Raw genomic sequence first — 25,630 nt, 5'->3', positions numbered from 1 at the left:
ATAAACGTCCATCAGGCACATATCCTGTTCTCAGTTACTCACTAATCTAAGCATGACCAGACTGCCTCAGATTTCACTGCGTTTGGATCTACGCACACAAAAGCAACTGCAGAGGAACATAGTGTTCCCCTAGTGATGTCATTTAATTTTTCCGGTAATTACGACCAGAGCGCCTGTTTGTAATATTAATCAGACACACAAACCCACTCTTTGAAACGACATTGTAACTACAGGGGCAGAAAAAAAGCCCTAAAACATGTCACCAATTTGTCCATTAATTTCTTCGAGAGGCTCACTGCTTTGTGTGGACCATCCTCCTTTAAAGTGTGCCAATAAGGACAATCATACTCAACAAATTACGGCTAATTGGAATTAACTCTAATTTGAATTAGGCTTACACAGAGGAAAAATAATTGAATTATATCCTCATTAAAACGCTATTCATATTCAAATATGTGCATATATGAGTATCTTTTTGTTCTAAGAAATATTTCATTGCATTTTTACAAATCCACTTGCACACCAGGATATGCTACTGCACGCATTCAGATTTGCTCAAAGGTGCAATGGAGGAGCCCCATGTGGGACTCAAACCTGTACCCTTCTGGTGAGGAATGCCGCAGCATGTGAGTGCGTGACTCAAAGTGATACTGCTTTGCCTGATCCTTCCGTTGCTCTCCAAATTCCTCTCAATCAGCAAAGTTTACAAAGGCAGACGACAGACGCAAATATTGACCGTCCTCAACTCTTTACTTTGGACCAATAAGTCACTGCTGAGCACATAGTCACCCTGGGGTGTGATAAACCTACACAACAAGCCAGTACTTTCCACTGCTAATGAAAGCTACACCACACGCCACTATGCTCCTTTATTAATGAAACCTACACAACACACCATCCTCCTCCTCTATTACAGTGATAAAACCTACAGTGTGACATTAACTTAATGCCACTGATGAAAAAGACCAAGGGAAGGACATGGGTGAGATGAGAGAGAGAGATAGAGAGGGAGCAAGGGAGGATGGGGGGTGAGAGGACATGAGAGAGAGAAAAGGAGAGAGGAAGGGAGTGAGAGGGACAGAAAGGACCAGAGAGGGAGTGAGTTAAGGGTGACATGAGGAGGATATGAAAGAGGCAGACAGGGAGGAGGAGGAGGAAAAAGGAGGGACAAAGAAAGTGGTGGAACATGGAGGAAAGGAGGAGCAATTAGCCTTTTAAACCTTAATTAATATAAGTAGGCTTGGTGGAGACTTGGGAGCAGCAAATCATCGCCTCATTAACTTCGATCTGAACAGACTGATTCAGTAATAGCAAAATAAGAAGCCTGGCTTTCGCCCCCAACCAAATTACCAAAGCAGTGTAGCGACCACACCAAAACCATGGAGAACTTATGTAAAAGCTCAAATGTTGTGTCTCCTCAAAACTATCAAGTCAAAGAACAAATGGACACGAGAGAAAAAAAGCACAAAAACTGACCAAATGAGGACATGGGAATGCTTTCTTCAGGTCAGTATGGTTCAAATTCCAGCCTTATCTCTGAAGTATTGAAACCGCTGCGGTAGATCGAGGAGGTAGGGCACTTTAACCCCGCCCACACACCCACCGGATTGGCTTAATGACCCTGTTTGTATGTTTGTGAAGCACTTGCGGGTGGTATGGGGAGTCTGAATATTGGGGTCAACAGTCTGAATTCCAAGTGTGCACACACTGCTGTTCGAGTGCAGTTTAGCAAAAGCAGACAAGAATTGCAAATTACTCAGGAAAAATCTAATGAATTAATAATATCATGTACATTTCAACTATGAATGTGACTTTTATTTCCCACAAACATTTCCAATACTGTTGATATTGTTGCAATGCTGTTTTTAATAAGCAAAAGGGTTAAAGTACTGTTTGACATTCCTGTCATTTTTATGTAATTTAGGAACATCCAGACAGCTGGTACCTACCTCTGAAGCTCTGGGAAATGACCAAAAAGCATTCGCAAGAAATCCTACAAATCAACAACAGTAACAGGTACTTTGTTATCATTTTTATAGATTTATGCCATGAAAAAACACAATATACACAATATAATCTCAAGACTCAAAGACAATATCAATATTAATGAAGCATAACTATGTTTGTTAATAGTTGTTAATAATGTAGTTAACTACTGCATTAAGGCAGAGCTACTTAGGGCTGAATCCAATCTAACCACAAAGCCATTTGGACTCAACTTCCAAAATGACTTTAAAAGACTGTAATATTTTTGAATTTTAAAACAATAATTTTAGTTTACTATGCCTAAACTGAAATCAGAATTCAACAACACAATGACACTACCAAACTAAGTGCCAATCTTGCTGACATACAGATCCATACATATGATAATATCACCTACAATATTAAACCAATCCAAAAGCACCATATGATCAGAGGATTTGCTGGAGCTGAATTCAATATCAAGCATTGCATATTAAATCTGTTCAGCTAAGTATAGACCACAGGTGTAATTTTTCACATTAAAAAAAGGGTTTGAAGGAAAAACAAATCTTGACATCGGTAATGAATGATCATAATAGTGAATCGGCCTTTACTTACAGAGCCTTTTACAGCTGCAATCAACACATATATTTGGGTACGCCTCCCATGGGAGACTTCTTAATAACGTAACTTCAGGGGAATATCACACACATTACCAGAGCAATGAGGACTGTGAGCCACCTACCTGAGACAGAATAAGCTGCCCATGGTACTTATGCACAAAAAGGTGGAAGAAACTGAGGAATTGTTTTTCACCAATTTTGTTGGCCAAGAACTTCAGAAGAAAGTAGCCCTTGAAAAGAGAGACAGTCCATAAAAAAAGGTTTGAATCTTTTCCTCAAACGCACACCTTATAAAAAGGGAAAGAAATGGTTTCTCTGAAGCTGTTTTTTCTGTCTACACTGTTATTGACCATGCATTGAATAGAAGTACCATGTACTCATGACTGAAGAGGCAATGTCAATATTAATTTAACGTGATTATGCCAGCAAACATTTGCACCTTTACTCTAGCAAGAACACACAAAGAGCCTTTGCTATTTATATCAAGCAATAAATGAAGCTTGTTGTTTTTGTGATCCACTGGATGATAACTAGATAGTAAGTCTCACGCTGAGAACAGCACAGTTGAGGGGACCACTGTTTCAAACGAAGCCTTAGGACTTAACTTCCACCTAAAAAACAACTTGTTGTAGGTAGTCAAAAGCCAGGTGTCCTCTGACTTCTCACTTCCTGGTGCATGCTGACCCATTGGGAGTAGAAACTGAGAAACTTATGTCAGAGCCTTCTGCTTCTGAACTACTTCACTATATTTTAATGTCAGATAAAGCATAAATCTTATTTACCGGTTTACTGTATTTCTTCACTCTTTAAAAAATTCATTTTCCTTAGTTGACAAGTAGTAACGTACAGTATTTCTTAAATATGGTCAGTGTTGGTATTTATTAAGTATGGGTGGAGAGCACACTGCGTGTGTCCTGGGGAGATGGAAAGGGCTTCAATAAACACTGAATTCTGGGAATGATGTTGTGACTCATCCACTACGATAAGAAATCCCCCCCCCCCCCCCCCAAAAAAAAAACCTTCTTCCGAAAATCACAGAACAGAACAAGTGTTACATACCGTTACATACTGTTATGAAGTCATTACTGTGAGCAAACCGGAGATGCTGTGAAAGGATTTTTGCTTTGAATGTTTGTGAATGCGGTCTAACATAGGGGTGCCACACTACTGGGTGACCAACGTTAACTGTATTTTGCTTTCTGTTCTGACCAAATGCCCCTGGCTTTGTCAGTCAAATTACTCATTGAATTATATTCATTAATCACTGTGCGGTTCTGCACATGCATTTTAGTGGGATTGAAACACCGTGTAAGGCAAGTGGGCTGTAGACCTACAGATTCCTATGTGAGTTTGTGTGTGAAAAAAATCATTTTACAATATGCAGCAGAAGCATAACCTTAATATATAGGATGTCAGTTTCAAAAATGTTTTAAAAGAAATACAAAAAGGAAATAAGGAAATACTGTAAAAAAAAAAAAAAAAAAAACAAGCAAGCAATGCCTTAGCCCAATGAAGTCATTCTGTCTGGAGTGAAATCAGCTGGCACAAAGTGCACCAAGAAGTGAATCTGACACCCTGGTCTACACCATTCCCCCACAAAAACCTCATTAATACAGACCATTTTAAAAATCCTTGCACTGAGGCAACTTTAGTGACATTAGCACTAAGTCTCTGATGGTTGGCCTCTCTCTGATCTTTTCCCCTATAAACACCATTTCTCTGTTTTCACTGACGTAAACTCCCAGACCTCCTGGCCCTGGATGATCTCCCCGCCCCCCCAACATCGGCTCACCTTCAGGTAGTGCACCTGCATGAAGGACTTGCCAGGATTGAGGGCGTGCTTGACCACAGATGCCCCCGATTCACTGACCTCACCAGTGCTCTCCTTGTTGGGCCTAAAAACACACACACACACACGCACACACGCACACACGCACACATACAAACAGACACAGTCTTAATGGCTGACGAATGACTCCCTTGCACTTCCCCCACCTCTGCCAGGACTCTGTTCTGGGGGTGTCACCCCGGTTCTCCATGACTAACACGTCTTGCATCTCAACTGATGTGCTCTTTATCCAGACCATTCTCTTTTCTTCCACATTTAAATACCTCTTCTTTTCTTTCCTAAAAATACAGCCCTCCCTCCCTTTCTCCTTTCTCCTTCAGCAGGTCATCACTACATGTGGTCAGGGGTGATAAGGATGACCCTTTCTGTAAAAGACACCAATCTCCACAAGTCAGCCAGCATGGCCCTGCACCCCGAAGTGAATGAGGTATGGAGTGTGAAAGGCTTACAGGTATTCACTGCAGGTCGTGCCAAACACACACACACACACACACACATAGCTTAAAAATGAGTGGGTGGGGCTGGTGATTCATTCTCCCTCACCACTTTTGTCTTTCGGGATCCGAGACAAAGGCGGTGCTCATCATGGTTCAGGGAAGCGACCACACGCCCCGCTAAACTCAGACAAACACATGAAAGCTTAAACCTAAATGCAGGAAAATCACACACGTCTCCAAATTGCCGCTGTCATTAGGGCTGATAATCCACATCCACTCTACAACAGGATTCACAATGCTGATAGGGGTGTCCTGGATAAAAAACTCAAAAACCCACCATATGTTAAGGAGTGTAGGCTTTGGCTTTTGTCTGATCTGTCATCTCAAGATGATTGTACTCTGCATCCAGGCGAAATGAGGTTTACGCTCCAGAGGGAGGAAATCTGGGTTACCAGGTTTTTTGAGGACACACATCCAAAGCTGCATGGAGATCCTAATGCATGGTTAGGATATGGCTATGGTCACAAGATACAGTTTCCAAAACAAGAGCTTAAGCTTGGATTTTTAAATATCTGACATAATTAAACAACAGTGTAAATCTTTACTCTTCAAACACTCTTCACCCTTCATTGACAGATACAACATGTTATACACATGCACACCACACACACAGTACCAGTCAAAAGTTTAGACAAACCTACTAAGAGAAGGGCTTTTCTTTATTTTTACTTTATTTATTTTTCTACTTCACTATTTATATTTGTCTAAGCAACAAACAAGCAGTTAAGCATAAGTCTTTATATGAAAATGTCTTTGAATGCATGTTTCCCATTATCTTAATCAGGTGTGTCCAAACTTTTGTACTGTATGTGTGTTTGTATGTATGTAGGTATGTACATACATATACAGACAGATAGATAGATAGATAGATAGATAGATATAAATTATACACACATATTAAAAAACAATCAATTACACCACAAAACATGGTGATGACACGAGGTGATGAGAACAAACTGTGGGTACACACAGTGATGGCGTTAAACCATTATGTGTATGTGAGTGATGGCTGTGGGTGAACGCTGTGTGTATGCCCTGAGTAGATGCAATGGCTGTGTGTGACAGTTATATGCAGCCCAGGAGGAATCCCAAACGGATTTACAGTGGTTCTGAAACGCTCAGGCTCCTGGTGGACATATTAGCATGGGGTGACTCCTGCAGCATTCCAGCAGCCCCTAAACAACCGCCAAGAAGGCAGTGTTTGTTGGGTGCTGTAAAACTCTGTTTGACGTCAGCACGCACTTATCAAGCAATTGCAGATTTGAGGTTAACATGGCACATGCACACACATGCGTGGGTATATACACGATCTCTCTCTCTCACACACATACACACAAACACACACACACTCTCACAGAGTGAGCGCAGAAATAAATCCAGCCCACTGGCATGTCGCACCTTCACCTCTTACATCATAGGTCATAACGAATCCTTAACCACTGATCACAACGAAAAAAACTTTCCAAGCAGTCTGCCAGAATTTCCCAATGTTCTGTTGCAACATTTAATTATCTTCTTTGGAAGTCCCTCCTAGGGATGCTGCTTAAAAGCTTAAAGAATGACACATTGTTTATGCTCATTATTAATGTTCAATAGGTATGACATTCTGGTAAGCTTCTAAGGTATTAATCATCACAGCAATACTGATTTTCTATTTATCTAGAGTACTAGCAATAAGATGTAGGTGTGTAACATCATAAGCAATCTGTAGGCAGGCCATGTCTTTTTCAAAGCAATATGCAGCATATAATACCTGACACATAACTGTGAGATCAAAGGAAACATGCTGGACATACAGCCCCAATTATAAAGTTCTTTGAGCACCGTATAAGAAGAAGAGATCAAGATATCGTAAGTGGAAACGAGAACATAGAAACTACAAAACACTGGGAGTCCTTTCACAGAGAAACATAAAAGGCCAAAATTCAATCTCAATCGAATCTCAGTGCACTGCTTTGCAGCTTCCGCATGGTCCTCCCCCAAGTATGGCCATGCGTGCCTTTCTGATACCGCCTCTCTGAGAAAGAGAGAGAGACAGACACAGGACGGATAGATGGACAGACAAAGAGACGAATGGATGCACATACGTGCATGGATGGACAGACAAAAAGACAGACAGATGGACACACCTGAGGATCTGGAGCTCCTCCTCAGAGTTCTGCAGTTCGTCACGGAGTCTCCTCCAACGCAGGAGGGCTTTCAGCTTGCACTGGTCCTCCGCCTCCTGGCTAGAGAGCTGAGAGGGCGAGGGACGGGGAGGGGGGGGGGGGGGGGGGGGGGGAGGAAAAGGGAAGAAAAGAAAAAGAAGGAGGAAAAGAGGGAGAGACAGAGGGACACAGAGGGGGAGAGAAGGTGTGAGAAAAGGAGGGAAAAAGAGAGAGGGAGAGAGGGAGGGAGAGAGGGAGAGGCAGGAGGAGCAAGCCAGAGGGAGAGACAAAAAGAGTTCTGATGAAAGAGAGCGCGATTCAATGAGCGAGACACACCCACACCTGTAGGAGCTGGTCTGAGGTCAGTGTGCTTGGAGCAGCAGACTGAGGAGAGGGCTGGGAGAGAGCAGGTGGCCTCACTCTACCACGCACACACAAATTCCCCCTCAAACAGCTCCATTAATCACACCTCTTTGCAGCCTCCGCGCTGTACGTTTCATTGGGGCTTTTGCTGTTTTCATTTAGCGAGGGGCGCGCGCGATGTGGAGGGAGAGAAACAAAAGCGTGCTTTAACTTGAAGCGAAACATTTCGTTTCATTCAAGGACTTGGCTCAGCCCGTGGAGTCCCTGGTCAAATACGTCTACATATCAGCCCAACATGTCTGCTGGATTCAGAGCTTCTAATGATATGTCCTGAGCCAGACTTCTCTCTCTCCCCCTGTCTCTAACAACTGGCCGTAAAAGCCGGAAAGAATTCCATTCAGTTTCTGAGCTGGTGTTCCCTGGATGTGAAATGTCTACTGCAGATGGGATGTTTTCCCATCAGCTCAACTCTCAGCTTAGCTCTGTGGGAAACACAAATAAACAACCATATCAACAGAAACAAGGGAAAAAAATCATCAGTCGATCTCTGTTATAGGTCACTTGCTTACCTGAGGGGAAAAGCTTTTGCTACACGCAATTAAAAAAAAAAAAAACAACTTTCAGCTCACACAAAACTTAAAGACGTGATCCCAGAACTGTGAGCTGTGTCTTAACAAAGAAATTCTGCTCATTCCTGGCAAACGAGCAAGATATTGCAAAATATGACCTCTCAACTCATGTCTAGACATCTATCTTCTCAGGAACGCTGTCACATAAAGACAATTTATTGCTCTGAACTTGTTTTCGACATTATTATCTAATATACATCTCTGAAGGGCTGAATATAATTTGGTAATCAGCTGCACCATCCACAAAACCATCTGTGATTGCACCAGAGATTTATCGATACTGACTAATTGGTCATGCATCAGTCTTAAGTAAACTCTTCACATATGGTGGTGCTGCTGAGTTTGAGTTGCTGAACATAAGCCCTATTCTTTCTTTTCAATGGGCAAAAACCTCTACAAAAACTGATATCAAATTTGAGGGCACTCTTGAAAAATTGGACCTTCTTGGATCAATAACATTTCATGACTGGTAAAACAGAAGGGCTCATTACTGACAGCAAACAGTGACTGAAATCAAAGTCGGCCACAGCGACACCTTGGCATGGTTTAGGGGAAGAGGTTCCAGGGGTTTGAGGTTTGTAAGTGAGGACGGGTGTACCTGTTGCGCCCGGACCCAGAACACATCCTCCAGGTAGGTGGCAAACCCCTCGCTGATCCACTCCTCCGTCCAATCGCGTGCCCCGATGGCCAGGCCAAACCAGGCGTGGGCGATCTCGTGGCACAGCCTCGAGCCACTCAGATGCCTCTCACCTGACAGCACAGTCTGGGAGAGGAACATGACGTGTGGGCTGCACGAGCGTGCATGCGCGCGCACACACACACACACACACACACACACACACACACACACACACACACACACACACACACAGAGAGTTCAGTACACCATGTTCTAGCCAAAGCATGCACACATTGCCGCCATCCTGTGAAGCCATCAAAGAGAGAAACAATTTTTTTTTTTCTTTCTGTAACCTATCATTAGGGCGGAAGAAAACACATCCCAAATTACGCCTAACGACGGTAAACCAGCTTTAGAGAGACCGTCTGGGAAGGATCACGGTGTGTGTAGGAGTGGGCCACGCCCTTCTCCACACATTCCTGAAGCGTGTGTTCATGACACCAAAAAAAGGGAGGGGGTGCCTCTTCCCAAACACACAAAAACACATTGAGTATTCAATAGCTACCTCAGCCCTCTCTTTGAAACAGCCAAACCAAGGGAAAGTGTTATTTTTTTTTTGGCCAGACATGGCATGACCTGACTGGTGCATGCTTGGTATATCCAATCAAACACAATCCCTAGACATTAATTTTCAGAATAATTTTGACACTTTTTCCACAGAATTTCCACAGAATTTCATTTTTTTTTTCTTTTCACCGGTAAACAATAAGGTGATGTTTTTACAATTTCTCAGCACCCCTCCTCAGGCAAAGTTAGCTTTTGTGTGTTTTGTGCATAGTGGGCGTGCAGGTTTATCGAGGCACGGCTCCAGCGCCAGTTCCGAGGCAGGCAGAAAACCAGCACCCACCTCCTCTGCGATCCCAGGTCTCGACATACCAACGTAATGGTTAGCAAATGTGAACAGTGGTACATGAATGCTTAAGTACTTATTTATACAACCTTTCAACTTAGATAGGTTATTTGGGGATAAAAGTAACCCACACGAAAATAGCTCTTGTTTCTGTCCCATTTAGTTCCATCCCATTAAAACGGCCCTCATGTCTGCCCTTGTTTTTTGTTTTTTTTTTTCCCCCTCACCAGACGTAAACACACGCTGTAAAGTCTCACTGCTCTGGAAATTGCCCCTGCCAGACAAAGGAAGGCTCACTTTCCCGGTACAAATCAGCACATGAATGGAAAGACCCTGCCCGGTCCACCGCAGCCTGAGCCGCTCCGGGTCTTACTGGGAGCAGGTTAGGGTACCACCAGCGGGCGTGTTCAACTCAGCACACCAGCCTGATCCAATCTGGCAGACATCACTTCCATTCACAGAGAGCAGAGACATGCTCGGTTACTTGGGAGCCTCAGGTTGCTATTCATCAGCTGCCAATATAAGCAATATTAGCGCAGCCACCCACCCCCTCCGCGACTGCCAATAACAATACGGCAGCGTGCTCTGTGCTGGTTAGGGACCTCTAATGATCTGCACTGGTGGGTGATAAGTTTGAATCCCAGGCCAGACGCCGCTGCTGTGCGCTGAGCATGGCGTGGTGCCTCGGCTGCTGCAGTAAACAAGCAGGCCAGTGGAATAAGTGGGATGCGGTAAGTTTTATTTGTGAGAAAGCAGGTGACGAAATGTAACCAACCTACACACACATATGCACACACACACACACAGGGGCTGCATGCTGTTCTGGAGCATCTATCTTTAAACTGCTGGTTCAAAGTCTAGGAACCAAACGCAAACTCTGGTAAGTTTCCCCACAGCACCTCTCCATCAGGGACTGATTTGAGCACAGTGCTATCCCACTCAGGCCTGAGGGCAGATCCAGCACATCCTCAGGAATTTGGGAGCTTGTTGCCAGATTTTATTTATTTATATTACAACTGAGGACATGAATGTGAAGCCAGATCAGCTATCGGTCAGTCAGGGGGCAAGGAAAGGAACAGAAACTTTAATGCAGGAGGGGGTGAGGTAATTCTCCAATCACTAGATGCATAATAGGTCTCATTAACATATTATTAGCATAAAGGGTCATGATGACATCACTGTTCAGACAGATCTGTCAGTGTAGCTGGCTGAATGTCTTGACTCTTGACTGGAAGCTGTGAGTGTCATGACTGCAAAGGTCCCAGGCTACCAAGAGACACAGATTGCTATGGGCTGATAACATGCACTTGCTTCTGGTACTGTAGGAATTTTCAGTGGTGCAGAGCACACCTCACTGTTTATGTCTGGCAAATGGACGCCCACCCTACCCTGACTACATTTTTCTACTGGAAGCACCAAAGTGGGAAATAAAACTTCCAAAGTCAGTTGGTAAAGACCCTTTGTTTTTTGGCAATGCAGGCTCAATCCCTCTTACTGGAAGCTGTGTGCCACACGGTTACAGTTTGCATGATTGAGCCCACCCAGGGTTAAGAGCTGAAGACAACACTAGCACCAGGTGAACTGGAAGGAGGCGGGGCTCGCAGGTGAGGGACTATACCTCCAACCCTCTAAGATGCAGCTTGCCTGGTTTCCCTGCGCGTCCACCCCCAGGGATGTAACCAGACACCACCAAGGACCAGAGCTGCTCATCATTGTTCTACCACCTGATTGGTCCATTCTGAGATTTGGCGGGAAAGGCGGTGCTGTCTGTGTGTGAGGACATATAAAGTCTGCATTTCCCCATTGGTCCATTTGTCCCACACTGTCCCCACTGTGCATTTCTGGCATTTGGGTTAAAACCCCATTCCTTCTACATATAAAACCGTATGAAGGGAACCTAGCGTGCAGCCGGGAAAAAAACGAACTACTCAAGACAAACAACAAATGTGTCAAGCACTGAGGCCGTTTTTCACCAGTGAGAGAGAGACGCTGAGGGATTAGCAGGGTGACATGCATGCTACCCCCCCCCCCCCCATATCCTGCGCTATATGCTGTCAAGGCCGTGCTCCCAGAACGCGCTCTGACTGAGTGAATTACGTTTGTTCAATGATGTTTAGACATGCAAGCTGAAAAGCCCTGTGTTCCAAAAGTTGACCTACTAAAACACTGGAAATGTTTTCCTTTTTTCTGTCATGACATTTTTTGGTGAAATGAGTTAACTGAATTGCAAGGGGGGGGGGGGGGGGGGGTGGGGGGGTGCAGGCGCAGACCCCCGAAACCGGCAGTGTGCGTTACTGCTTATTTAGGAAAGGGCCAAATGGGTCTTGTCAGGAGCGGGAAACCAGGACATTACTAAGAACAATACATTTCATTTCCTGCTGATCTATAAGAAAAATATTTCCCAGCGAGACAGAATTTATCTCAGAGAGCAGACAACATGCACCACCTCCTGCTCTGCGATGTCGACCCCGTGCCGCAAGACCCATCGTTTTTCATCGTCCCCATAAAAAATACTCGTCTGAATAAACAGAACTTTAACTGCGCTGAAACACTCATGTCCCTCCTTTGTTAAAGACCAGCGCGTGCACAAAGGGGTACACCAGGGCTGCTACTGGTTTTTTTTTAATTTCTATTCCAAAATTCGTTTTAGGAGCAGTTTATTTAGGGGCCATTTGTGCATGAATCGTGTTCCACAACAACAGAACAGGCCGTCTGCTGTTCTGCGCCTCCCGAGTGGCACAAAGACGGCCTTTCACCCATTGTTTGCGGCCCGCTGGAATGCCTCGCACGCTCTCATATGAGAGCAGGAACCCATCAGATCTGCGGCAAACAGCAGCCCACGGCTTCCTCCCAGGCACAAGGGTCACATTCACGCTCGGCACTGCGGCCACCACGCCACTCCCAGCTGCCATTTTCAGCCCAATCAGACTCCATGCTGCGCTGTGCTGCTGCTCCCTCCACACTGCACTGATATTATAACCCACAATGCAGTGCTCCAATACTAATAACCCACAATGCACTGCTCTAATACTGTTACTCACAAATGCAGTGCTCTAGTAATGTAACCCTGCACTGCACCGATATTATAACCTGCACTGCAGCACTGTAACACTATAACTCACACTGTAGTGCTGATACTATAAACCATAATGCAATGCACTGCTAATCAGGCTGTACATGGCAGTAATATTATATCCCTCTCTGTGCTGTACTGATATCCCAACTCCACACTGAGCTGCACAAGTTATAAACCATAATGCACTACACTGGTATTTAGCTTACTGTAGATACTGCACTGATATTCAGCTTGAATACTGCACTGGTATCCGTTATAGATACTGCAGTGCACTGCACTGGTATTAACTCCAAGTTGCACTGCACTGGAACTGTAACTCCACCTTGCAGATGAAAAAGCAAGGTCACGCTCGTCAGAATGAACACCCTGTAGGAGAGGAGATAACAGGGTCCTTGCTCCTAATTTGAGCTGCAAAAGATGTGAGGCTGGAGGATTTATCTCAAACACAGGACCTATTTGAACAAACCCCTCCTTCCGTCCCTTTAAAACGCCTGACTTCAAACGTCTGGCATTCCTGCCTCGTTCTCGCAGGGGCCCGGGAGCGCTCCGCCGTGCTTTCCCAGGGAGGAGGCGACAGCGAGAGGGCCCCCTGAATGCCTGGCCATTTTAGGGCAGATCCCATGCCCCAAACATCACATTCTGAAAATAAATATCAAAAGATATCAAAAGCCATTACCGCCGCTGAGAGGCTTAGGGCGGCCACTCCAGAGGCATTTTGCAGATGTTTTCGACCCCGCAGGCACGCCGCGCTCATGGCGCTTAACGCGATCCACATGTACGCCGGTGGCCGGCGCTCTGCATTCGGAACGCAGCCGCGCTCCTGTTCACTGTTTGCTAAACACACAGGGGCCGTGTGGGGTGTTTGTGGTCGCATTAACATTACCGGCAGACATTAGCAATGCTTTTGGCTACTAAGCACTGAGCTCAACGGGACACAGAGGTCGGACCACGCTATCTGCGCTATGAAACGGCTGCAACTGCCCTTTTATGTCCAAATAGCCACAGTTAGGGCACGCCTCCCAAAGCCACACAAATCCCAGCCCGACCAACTCGCGCCCCAAAAACTTCACTGACAAAAACGAGTGACATCATTCACATCTCCAGAAATGTGGGAATGACTGCTGTGTGGCTTGCAGTGATTCAGAACAAGGAGTTGCTCCAGTGAAGCCTGTTGCAGTTCTTTCCTAGCGTGGCAGAGTTTTTAAGCTTCAGAATGCTGCAGCCCCTTCAGCAGAACCAGGGTGTTCTCCTCCAAAAAAATAACCCTGGGAAAGTGTGTGGTTCACAGACACGACTAATCAATCTCTCCATGGACCACCTGCTTGTGTGTTTGACACATCAAACTAAATTCCTTCAATGGGTTTATGGAGAAAATCAAGCCCAACTCCAATCAGGCGCAGGTATTTCCTGATAGCACTCAGGTAAAATCCTGATAATTTGCTGGAGAGCAGTCCTTCAAAGGCAGGGCTGCAGGCGTTCCAGCTGACACAGATCAGCTGCAGATGTGTGTATGTGCACTCATCCAGGACCCCGCCTCTCCCATGGTGCTCAGCTGTCTGATGCTCCCTTTTGGCGGGAAGAGAGGGTGGACATGCTGACATGTGTTTTCGCTCTGCTGCTGCCGGGGTCCAGGCCCCTCCCCCAGCCTTGTTACCGTGACAGCGATGACGCTCATCCAGGAGAAAGCGATACCACTCTCAGAGCCAGCCTGGATGAATAAAATTTACAGTGTGTAGATTTATCAACTTGCCACTGAGAGTGAGAAAGATCAGAAGTGATATGGGGTTAACACTCAGGCAGGTGTGCAGAGTAATACACTATTAACAGGTCCAGAAGCCATAGCGCACCTGGCACACCTGTAGGCACCACTGATGTACTGAATTCACCTGAGCTTTTCCAGTTAGTGTCAATTATACACTGAGAAAGAGGAAGGGGGGAAAGTGCATACCCCACTGGTGTGCATGTTTCACAGGTTAACCCACCTGTCTTTGATTTTCCATAACTGGCTTCCCTCCATAGGGACACTGAATAAGTGAAACTTTCAGGAGGAACCACCACCCCCCCTTAGAGATTGGAGGACTGACTTACAACAGTGAAAGGAAATAAAACCAGAGAGAACAAGAGGAATGGAGGCCAGCGGGTTGCAAGGACCAGTAACTAAGGGGTGACCAGGTCAATCCCTAAATCGGATAAGGGCACACCCAATCCTCCAGGGTCAAGCAGTCTGCTGGATTTAACACAAGAAGGAAATAAACTATCCTGGTGTCCCTGGTGCATATCAGGCACATTATTTGACAGAGAACAATAAACCCTGCAACCCAATGAACTTTGGGGACAACAGGGATCCATTCCAGGCACCATGACCCCCTCGCCTTGAATTCAAACCCAAAGTATGCTAGTTATGGCGTGGTGAGGAATTCAGAACGTAGCCAATGAGAACAGTAAAGCTGGCATTGTTCCTAACTAAGAAGTGACACTGACGCTCTGGGAGGGACTTTATTAACAGTGTACAGGATGTTAACGTAATGCGCAGCTCCCGGGGATCAAAGGCAGGCAGGACGCAGAGACGTGAGAGTAACGTCAGAGGTTTAAAGAAATAAACAGCAGGCAAAGCTTACACGTTCACCTCCACTCCTTACTGAGGAAGGACGGAGAGGAGCCGACGAAACAGGAAAGGAGAGACAGCCCTGTGGGAACCACAGACTCCGAGGCTCCGAAAGACCTTCACATGCTAACAGCTAACGTAAGGTCTGTCATAATATGGGTGTGCCACGTAATGTAGGCCGCACAGGGGGGAGACCGCAAACCTCTACCACCACCACCCCCTCCCAGTCACAGCTAGTCACAACTGTAGCAACATTAGGTAAATTAAATCAGAAGATCAGTCAGACAGAAAAACTGTATGTTTACGTGCACAACTGAGTCTTCCTAAGCACCCCTTCTACGCCCAGAGCTCAGTGGAGGCAAGATAAAGGAGGAAGATAACCTCAAGTCAGATGATGATTTTTTGATATATAGAATTATATGCATCTAACAGTTACACACACAATTGATCCACAGGGACAAAATCTTTTCTTTTTGACAGGGTTTTGCATTTATCTGTTCACTGGAGGGACCAGCTTTGGCTGGTTTTAAGGCCAGACTGCACTGTTACGTTAAGTTTGAGCTCCCATCTATGGGACACCTTTTGGAAAGTCCACTCATGCAACTTCAGCGCTTAAAGACACCAAAGGTACAACTGTGAGCAGAACTCACCTTCAGGGCGCAGCCAGTCATTAGTAATCCCTGTCCAGGTATCTCCCACCGGCTGCCATTTTGCAAGCTGCGGACCAAAAGAGTGAGGAGCACAAGAGTGCTCCAAAATGATGGATGTCAAATCAACCCAAGTACAATAAAGCCACACTAACGAAAACTAAATCCAAATAGGGTCAGATGCTGCCCCGGTACACTGTGGCTTGAATTTCCATTTCTCAGTGACACTGAAACAGTGATAATGCGATGCACAGACCTCTCCAACATAGATCATTCAGCCTGCCTTTACATTTATTTCAAATCATTTAAAACCAAGTAACAAAATTAAGTTAAATGCAACTGGAAGACAGGTGAGATTTCTGATCTTTGCTCAAGGCCATCAACTGCAGCCTGGCAGCTGTGAACAGCTTATCTGCTCAACAGCAGATTCATCAAAACTTCAGAGTTTAAAATGCTTCAGTTTTGTGGATCAAGATTTCAAGTCCCCCGGGGCTGAACTCATCCAAACGTGCTCAATTCATGAGACTCAGCCTCATTTCCAGAGTGGAGCATTCACTCCATATTTTAAACTAGCGACAACATTGCGATAGATGAACAAATAAGGGAAAAAAATGTGATTTTAACATTCTCTCTCACGACACACTCATCCACTAATCTGATAAGGGGTCTGCGGTTTGCTGGGCTTTCCTTATGCTTCCTTCTGCACACGCTCAGTGGTTTAGCTTCCACCATGTGACCAATGATTCAGCTGTTAACCAGTTAAAACAAGGCAATGTCAGGTGAGGAAAACAAACTACCCAAAACGACAACGCCATTTCAATGGATTGAGTCTAGCCATTTCTCCTACTTGATTCACATTAGGCCAGGTGCCTTGCGACAAATTATTAGGCTGTGGAAACTATTCCACATCAAAACCCCAGATTCAGCTCAAAATTGGAAAATCGGTTTCCAAAGGTCAATTACGCAATGCCGGTAACTCTGCAATCATGGAAAAGCAGGAGCCCAGGATCTGCCTTTCTCCTCTGAGGCGGAATTTGCTGGCTGAAGCGGTGGCTTTGCATTCAGTTTTGTGGTTTGGGTAAACAGTTAAGGCTGTGACCCAGTCACACCACTACTGAAATCACCACTGTCTTCACAAATCTTCACTGCGTTACACTGCAGTACATTATAGCCATACCCATTCGCATTGGGTTTGTGACGTTCCTGCAGCAGCCGCTGCAATGCCTCCGCTACCTCTGTGCTGTTATTGGCCGATGTGATGAGGGAGTTAAAGGCGCTCTGTTGCTCTGTTGCAGCGCGGAGGAGAGCCCCGCAGGAACGGTAACCTATCCCACAGATAAGGGAAGGAAACAGGGGGCCCCCGATAACAAGGGAGGACTGTACTTTAAAATAACAACACCGTTTCTAAATTGGATACCGCTATCTTCATTAAACGTGAAGGACACTTTTGAACTCAAGAGGAGAGTGGGGCACATTTCAACTAAAGAGGGAGGAAAGGGAGGGAGGGAGACAGAGCAGAGAAAAACCTGACTTTTTTTTTTTAAAAGCTCTTCATTTAACAGCTGTCATGCCATAAAGAGCATAAATGGATGAATGGACAAAAGCATTAACACAAAAAGACTAACAAAAATAATTCATCATAATAATTCTACAAAGCCACTCTTATGAGTATCACAATAAAAATGCCATAGGTTTTATCTCACATTCAGCTTCCAAAGAAATTCTCATTCAGATATGAGAGAGGGATGGAAGAAGAGGGGGGAAGAGAGAGAACAAGAGAGAGGGGCAGAGAGAGTGAGGGAAAGAGAGAACAAGTGACAGAGAGAAAGAGAGCAAGAGAGAGAGAAAGAGAGCAAAAGATAGAGAGAGTGAGGCAGAGAGAGTGTGCAGGAAAAAAATAGAGGGAAATCCACCCTTCCCCACTCAAACAAAAAAAGCAAACCGTGTCTTTTGGCATTAATTAAGCCGTTTAGGGCTCTTCACATTTTCACACACAGGAGCCGGCCATTGCTCGTCTTTTCTCCAGGTGCAGGGAGGCACGGCATTCTTTCACTCACCAGGGCTTTTGTGTGTGTTCGCAGGGGGAAAAAAGCCCTCTTAAGACTCTTGGTAAGAAACGCCTCATCGACTGACAGTTTGATTAACTGCTGTCTTTCGTGCCAGCATCCTGAGCTTTAAGACGACGCTCTGTCGCACACTTCTTGGGTTACCCAGCAATCACACTCCAGTGGGAAAAGAGAAGAGTGCGGAGGAAAAAAAAAACACGCCGACACCACTGGCGGACAAAAAAAAATTAAATTGTGTTATCTCGGCCTCCTTCTCACATCTCCTGCGAGCATTCCAAAAGTCTCCCACATCCATCCCATTGACTTTCTGAGGCTGCCTGTGCTAAAACAGTATGACCAGCTCAGAGCCATTTTTATTATTATTATTATTATTCTTCCCAAGTCATCACAACACCCGTTAAAACTATTCTAGCCAGCACCTGTCATTCTGCTGCAGCCTCTGGTAATGACATTATCCCGAGACATAATGACAGACTTGGAGATGAAGAGGCCGTTCACGGATACGGTGACGAAAGGTGGGGGGTTTTCTTGTGTTGATGGATTTGTCAAAGGGCCCCATTCTTTTGTGGGATGTCAGGAATAAAAAAAAAGGAGGGAACAGAAAATGGCCACCTCAATGTAACCTCATAAGCATGTTGTGTCTTGTCATGACAAACAGCTTTCAGTACTGGGCATCATACAAGCAATTATGCAAAACTCATGTGTCGTCTACCTACAGTAAAATATTAGTTTCAAATGAGCGCAGGCCTGTGTGGCAAGTGTCAGATGGGTGTAGAGGCCATCTTGGTGGCGTGTGCCCCGGTTGCACTGAAGATAGTTACCTGGTGTCCTTTGAGACGTTTACTGACTTTTAACCAACCTGCTCTAATTTTTAGTCCAGCACAAGTGTCTCAACACTGCACTTTTCCAGTCAGTGCAGCAAATTCCTCAAATAAACAAAAATCTAACTGAATGTCAGTTAAAATCCTCCTCAGAAAACTTAATCCAGTGAAAAATGAATCCACCATCTTCTTTACATTGTATTCTGAGCCAGTGGGAAAGGGGTATCAGTCAGCCTGGTTCCAGCTCTACAGTGGAAAAAGGGGTATAATGAGCCAGCCTGCTTTCACTTTTACTGTAGAATATGTTAGACATCCAAACAAACCCTTCCCTATTGTGGAGGTAAACCCCCTTCCCCCGGGGAAATTTTAAGTCACAAGTTTAGTTCAATCACTTTGAAGGTCAAGAGGCAAGTTCAAAAAACAACTTGGCCGCACCACAAAAAACGCCACAGCAACGTGAAGATTTGTGCAGCCAGTGTCAAGTGGTGAGACACTTTTACGGCACCTTAATTCTTCGCATTTTTGTTTTTCCAGATGATTTCACATCCTTCAGGTTGCTATTTTACTGTTTTGCCCTTGCTTTAGGCATTGACAGTATCACGTTTGAATAGGTATGCAGTGATGGCACATGACCCATTGGAAACACAGAACAAACTCACTGCTCTGAAACAGAAGGTTAGCGTGTCAGTGCTGGTTTGGGTGATGGGTAGACTTGGACAGCAGTTTGAATGTGGGCACTGGCTGCTTTCTCCTTAGGTGAATTCTGTAACTGCATGGGCTGGAAGGGCCTCAGTGTCTGCTATCTCAGACTGTAAGGATGAGTTGATCGCACTCTGGACTCAGACACAACAGATGAGGGATGCCTCGCCAGATCAAAGCTCAAGGTGCTGTCCAGGCGAAATTAACAATAACATCACACAGCCTCCCCCTCCCTCAATCTACGCTGCCTTTACACCCACTCTGTTTTTCTTTTCAGCAAATTTCACAGCTTGGTGAACTTTATGACCAGGATGCTGAATACATGGCGGCGGGGCGGGGGCTACCTTTGTACCCTTCGGTTCTTAAATCTGAGTGCATCTCTGCTCAGCTCAGAGAACACTCACACTGACGGCAGTCAATGTGCACCATATGAGGCGAGAAATACACAGTCCTCCAGACAGGAGAGGTCCCACCCAGGGTTTCACAGGGAAACACTGGCCTAACAGGGGTCATTTACTAACCAACCAAACACGACCCTTCAGCTGGATTTAATTTTCTCAGACTACAACCTGAGATACCCTCAAATCCCTGACAGCACACAGAAACAACACATGAGTAGGCATGACACCGTAACAAAGAAGTAACCCCCACCACCTTTTCTGAAACAACAAATTCATGCTTCATAGGCAAACGTAGCTGGTTTCATGCTGAACCACATAGCTACCATCCACATTTTTGTTGTAAAGAGGAATACAAAATGAATGGAGTCTTATATTACCGGTAGACTGAAACTTCTTCAGCAGAGTGGTGTCTTATCGCCAGCGCCACTGAACTTTGAGGTGTGTTTGTGTGCATGGGTGTCTGTGGTTTACGGTCTGCAAAAAGATACAAGGGCTTCAGCGAAGGTTTGAGGTAGGGGTTAGGGGTTAGCCGGCTCTCATGCTAGGAAGGCTGAAATTTTAAATCCCCAGGTCAAGCACTGCAGTAATTCACCTGAGCTGCTTTAGTAAACATCCAGGTGTGTAATGGAAAACGTGTGAACTGAAATCTGTGTCACTCGTCCCAGGTGAGTTGGTCTGCTAAGCAGCAGTAATAACAGCGGGAAGGGTCTTTCCCATGTTTAACCATTACCCATTACTGTAATGAGACAGAGCTTAACTCCGGGTCCCGTCACTTCTTAGCACAGGAGGAGGAGATAAGCCATTCACATGTGAAACGCTCGACGGAGTTCTCCAGAAGCACAGGCCATCTATGCACAGTGACTTCTTTAAATCCTGTGAAAGGATTTCCAATGATTTTGACCTTTTGCCAAAAACAGTCAGTTAAGGAGGCACCTCAAGACCGATGACAATCGCTCTCAGAGAAAAAAAGAAAAAGAAAAAAAGCCTCCCCTGGACTTGCGTAGCCACATGCCATTCAGTGTGCTCACACCGAGTCCTCCTGTCACGGAGAGGAGTGCCGAAGGACGCAAATTGACCAGCTTCAAAGCGTAGGAAGGGAAAACAATGTCATGCCCTTTCCTGAAACTCCCAACCGGAGCGGCGATCCCGGAGAGATGACGAGATACCGAACCGCAAGACCGAGTCATTATGTCACGCTTGCTCCAGACACAGGGAGAGGACGCCAGCCAAACACCGCTGGCCTGATCCTGACCTCCCTGTACAGCGTAGCCATGTATGAACAGATAAGCACAGACCACATTCTCCAAGGTGAGCATCTGATTTGGGATTAAGGAACTGGATTGCAGGTTCATTTCCATTATGACACTGGGCATGGCAGTTAATCTAACTTAAGTAAATTTTGCTCCCATTGCAAAAGCGTAAGCTAAGTACACTGTTATGGATAAGGGAGTCTGATAATGTAAAAATATATCTTTCAAATATATTTGAAATGTCTGAACAAACTCACTGCCCACAGGCCTGACTCCAGACAATCAACACTCTTAAAAGGAACAATGAAATTTCAGTTTCTTTAACAAAAAAGAATAATTTAATTACAGTATGGAATGTGCCTAAAAAGATAAATGATATCAATGTACAGGTTTGTTATTTACCATTTTAAAAACCTGAATGAAAACTGAAGAAGCAGAAGTAACTGCAGGAGGTTTCCAGTGTTGCTCATTTGCGAGAAGTCAGCAGCAAGACAAACACTGGCGAAATATGAACGCAGAAAAAAATATTATTTCATATGCCACAAAACCTGCCACAAACACCTGAAATATAGAACACCTCTAACTGGAAATCCTGCAGGACCAGAGGGTGAAGCAATGTGGAGCTTCATTTTGCTTCTTCTCTTGTTTACATAAGTAAGTGTGTCATATTGGCTGACAGGCACTGGGGACTGCGCTGAGAACCAGACAAACAAGGACAGGCAGGCCCGAAAGAACACAGCGCACCAAAGCACCAAGCGCCAACACAACGCTTCAGCCGGCAAGCCCTGCCCTGAATATCTGAAATACCATGAAAATGATAAACAACATAAAGAGAGATTTATGACCGACCTTTTCACATGCATGGGGGAGGGTCTAAATTTCAAAATGTCCAATGTCAGTCACGCAGCAGCAATCTGGCATCAAGAATACGGCTCAAGATAATGTAAGTTCCTTAGTATTATGATAGGGATTATTGTATTTTTCTTCTTCCCTCTCCGCAGTCTTCAAGAAGAGGGTAATGCAATATGTATGAATGACCCTATGCAAGTGAGTGTGGATGGGAAAGAACCATGAAATTAAATAAAAAGAAGAAACAAAAAAGACATAAAAATACATGTAGTCATCAGCTTATTAGTCAACTGGGATTGTTCCATGAGAAAATGTAACTCAGAGGAATTGTGTGGTTGGATGCTCCTGTCACTAATGGATGGGTGGCACAGCGTTGGTATTGTTGTACAAAGGACACACATTTAGATGGATGAGAAGGAAGAGGAAAACTTGGCGCTGATTTCATAGCTGGTTCAGGACCCATCAGGGCAGTGCAAGTAGATGTAATATGTCCATCATGAATTATGCTAAAATGCTAATTTGTCTGGATAAACTGGCAAGCCACTGAGGTGCCACAAGTCAGGTTGATATAATCTGAGCTTCACATGTGTGGTCCTTGTTCACATGCCCTTAGATGTACACTGCTGTGACTGGCCGGTGATAGGCTCGTCCTGATCCTTTGATTGGCTGGTCCAGGTCTAATAACACCTTGATTCTCAGGGTGCCTCTGTCTCTGTGCCCCAATCTATGCAGGTCTGAAGGTGAAAGCAGCCGGACCGCCTTGCCCTTACTTGACTTCTTAATCTTCCACTTCCTGCCCTCCCTCCTCCTACCGCCATGCTGGAAGCCCCCACCCCCTGCCTCCGTAATGTGGGGACAGGATATAAAAGTAGCATTTGGCTTCACCCCAAATCCTGGGCCCTCATACTTCACAATTTGGAGATTAAATACCTCCCGTCTCTGAAGTCTTTCCAGGAGCTAATGGCTTTTGTTGCTGGGAATAATCCACACGTCCTCTCCCACATCCTGAGGGATCGACATCTCACTCGACAGCCTGCTCCTCCCCCACCCCCACACCCCCCCAGCCCCCAACCTTGCAGATCAGTTGTAAGGTTTAAGATATTGGCCCATACTGTACTGCAGGGGGTGGAGGGGGATTGGAGGAGGGGGTTCTCTAATTAGTGATGATGACAACCTTAGCCATCCACTGGTGACCCGATACAGTGAAACACTGAACTGTAAGAAACCTAAGCACTAATAATTAAGGCACTTCTGCAAATGCAGGAAAAATACACTCACACCTAAAATGTAACTAAATGAATGTTTTCATCTCTTAGAGCGTCAAATCCATGACATAAACAGGGGGGCTTTTTTTATTAAAGTTGGGTTCCCCTCACCTCTCACCAGCCCCCTGTAGGTCAGGGCGGGTCATCACGGCGATACAGGCCCAGGGCTAAAGTGACCCTTGTCACTGCCTTTGATCCTATGGAACGGCTGATCTGTGCTCAGAGCTCAGGGTAATGACCTCATTTTCTCTGGAATACTTATCCACTGACAGAATGTTGGCACCGTGATGGTGAGTTCTGGAAGAAAATGCTGGAATGGCTCTAACGGCCACCCAGGTGCCGACTAACTTTATCAAAGACATGTCAGAAACAGTCTGCCTTTTCTTTCTTTTTTTAAAGGGCAAATAAGTAATTCCAACTTCTGAGAACCCATGCCCCATGCCGTTTATTAAGTGTTACTTGAACTGTATCTTCATAAATAAAGATTTGTTCTCGTTCCTCGAAGAAAAAACCCTTTTACGGATGTTTTTCCAAAGATAAGGTAATGTTTCAAATAGCAAATTACAGAATAAATTTGGAATGGCCTATTTGGTGGTTATATTAAGCAAACTGCACCTGAAATGCCTGACTGCACTTTGTGCAGACACATACATACCTCAGTATAGACAGGATATTTTAACATGGAGTTAGCACGGAAATGACAAGCATCCTGGCCAAAAAAACCATCCAGACCTTATATCATAGAACAAAAACAGTTTCTTGACAAACCAGATTCCTCTCAGATAATATGCTGCTGCCTCTGCAGGGCCAGTCTCCCCATAGCGCTGGCGCAACTTTTTTAGGTTGTGAGGAATTCTTTCCGTGGAAACGGCACACCACTGGGATAGATGTAGCTCATATTTGAGGTGTTTTGCGAGCAGTGCAACGAGAGGAGGCTTTCTGACTTTCTCTCTTACAGAGAAGAACGTACACTCTCCCCACGGGGGATGAGGAGGTGGAATCACTCTTAGCTCAGCAGAAGAATGGCAGGATAAACACGATGGTGACAAACACACCAGCGCACAGAATCCTTTAAGGCCACAGAGAAAAAAAAGATTAGCAGCTTACCTTACAATTATAGTTAAAATGTACACCTACTTTGAAGTCTTCTGGAGAAAGCTAATGAGTATTTTGACACAGAAAACCCCAGGGAAAGCATTTCAATGGACATACTGTACCGCATGCTGGGTTACCATCACTTACAAGGCTGAGTTATAAAGGCTTGGCAGGGCCAACCAAACACTTACCCTGTTTTTTTTTTCCCTCTTTTTTCTTACAGAGCTACCCTGGAAGCCTTGTAAAACACACATGGACATAACAGCTGAGTCACACCAGAGTGCCCCAGACCCAGGGTACAGAACCCATACAGGGCGGACAAGCACAGCGGCTAACCTTTGGGTTTGCATTCCACAGCACCCTTTCTGCCTGTAAAGCTCCACCCTGACTAAACACACACAACAGGCCCGCTACTGTACATCAGCAAGCCACCAGAAATTAAATCTGGTAAACAGCTCCTCACAATTTCTGCAACTGACATTCCGCTGGAACACCAACAGTAACCTGTTTTGGTTTGTCTGCTTGTTTTTTTTTTTTGACTAAATGCATTCCACCTTAACCCAAATGCAAACTCCTCTCTACAGTTGCTTGCTGTTCAAAGGCACATAAACATACAGCATGAATCTTCTCCATGGCTAAAGAGCTTGGCTTACAGGTAGATGATGCTGTGGGTTTACAGGTGGATTGCCCCAACAGGCTACGTTCAGAATAATTCTGCAGAGGAAGGATCTGGGTTTACCTGGCCATCCCCAGGCTGGAGAATCCGGGAGGGACAATGAGGACGTCGAGGCGAGGGAAAGGGTGGACCCCGAGGATGGTGTGGGCTGCAGCCAAACAGGGTGGCAGCAGGGGCAGGAGCGTGACCGCTGCCCGCTGCAGGAGGCAGGATGGGGCGAAGACCCGGTGAGGGATCACTGCTTGAGCCTGTGCTGCACCCAGAGGGAACCGACATGGGTAGTCCACGTGACAGCAGGGCTGCGGCTCAGTCAGACCTGAGCAATCCACCTCAGAACTCTGATTCTGTTCTTCATTGCTTAGGCCTAAACAATCCACCTCGGAGCTCTGCTTCCGTTCTTCGTTTCTTAGGCCTGAGCAATCCATCTCAGAGCTCTGCTTCCATTCTGCATTGGTTGCTGAAACGTTCTGGATCAGACTGCTGACACCAGGGTCACCTCTTTGGTGGTGGTGCCTCTGACCCTCACTGCAATAGACAGAAGTATACTGGCACTGTATTCTTTCCTAATGGTCCAAGGC

At 45.3% G+C, this 25,630-nt stretch overlaps 1 protein-coding gene across 1 annotated transcript in view; it reads right to left on the bottom strand.

Moving 5' to 3' along the window:
* The window catches only part of LOC118776205 (aminopeptidase O (putative)), a 76,337-nt gene that overhangs the window by 48,296 nt on the left and 2,411 nt on the right, over positions 1-25,630 (bottom strand). The window contains exons 4-9 of the mRNA XM_036526318.1: positions 25,116-25,368; positions 8,672-8,861; positions 7,064-7,170; positions 4,381-4,483; positions 2,711-2,818; positions 1,950-1,993 (exon numbers count right to left, since the gene is read on the bottom strand). Coding sequence (XP_036382211.1) covers positions 1,950-1,993; positions 2,711-2,818; positions 4,381-4,483; positions 7,064-7,170; positions 8,672-8,861; positions 25,116-25,368 — 805 coding nt within the window. The remainder of the gene's footprint in view (positions 1-1,949; positions 1,994-2,710; positions 2,819-4,380; positions 4,484-7,063; positions 7,171-8,671; positions 8,862-25,115; positions 25,369-25,630) is intronic.

Source organism: Megalops cyprinoides, chromosome 4 (genome assembly GCF_013368585.1).
Source record: "Megalops cyprinoides isolate fMegCyp1 chromosome 4, fMegCyp1.pri, whole genome shotgun sequence".
NCBI classification, from domain to species: Eukaryota; Metazoa; Chordata; class Actinopteri; order Elopiformes; family Megalopidae; genus Megalops; species Megalops cyprinoides.
This window is presented reverse-complemented; position numbering and strand designations above follow the sequence as displayed.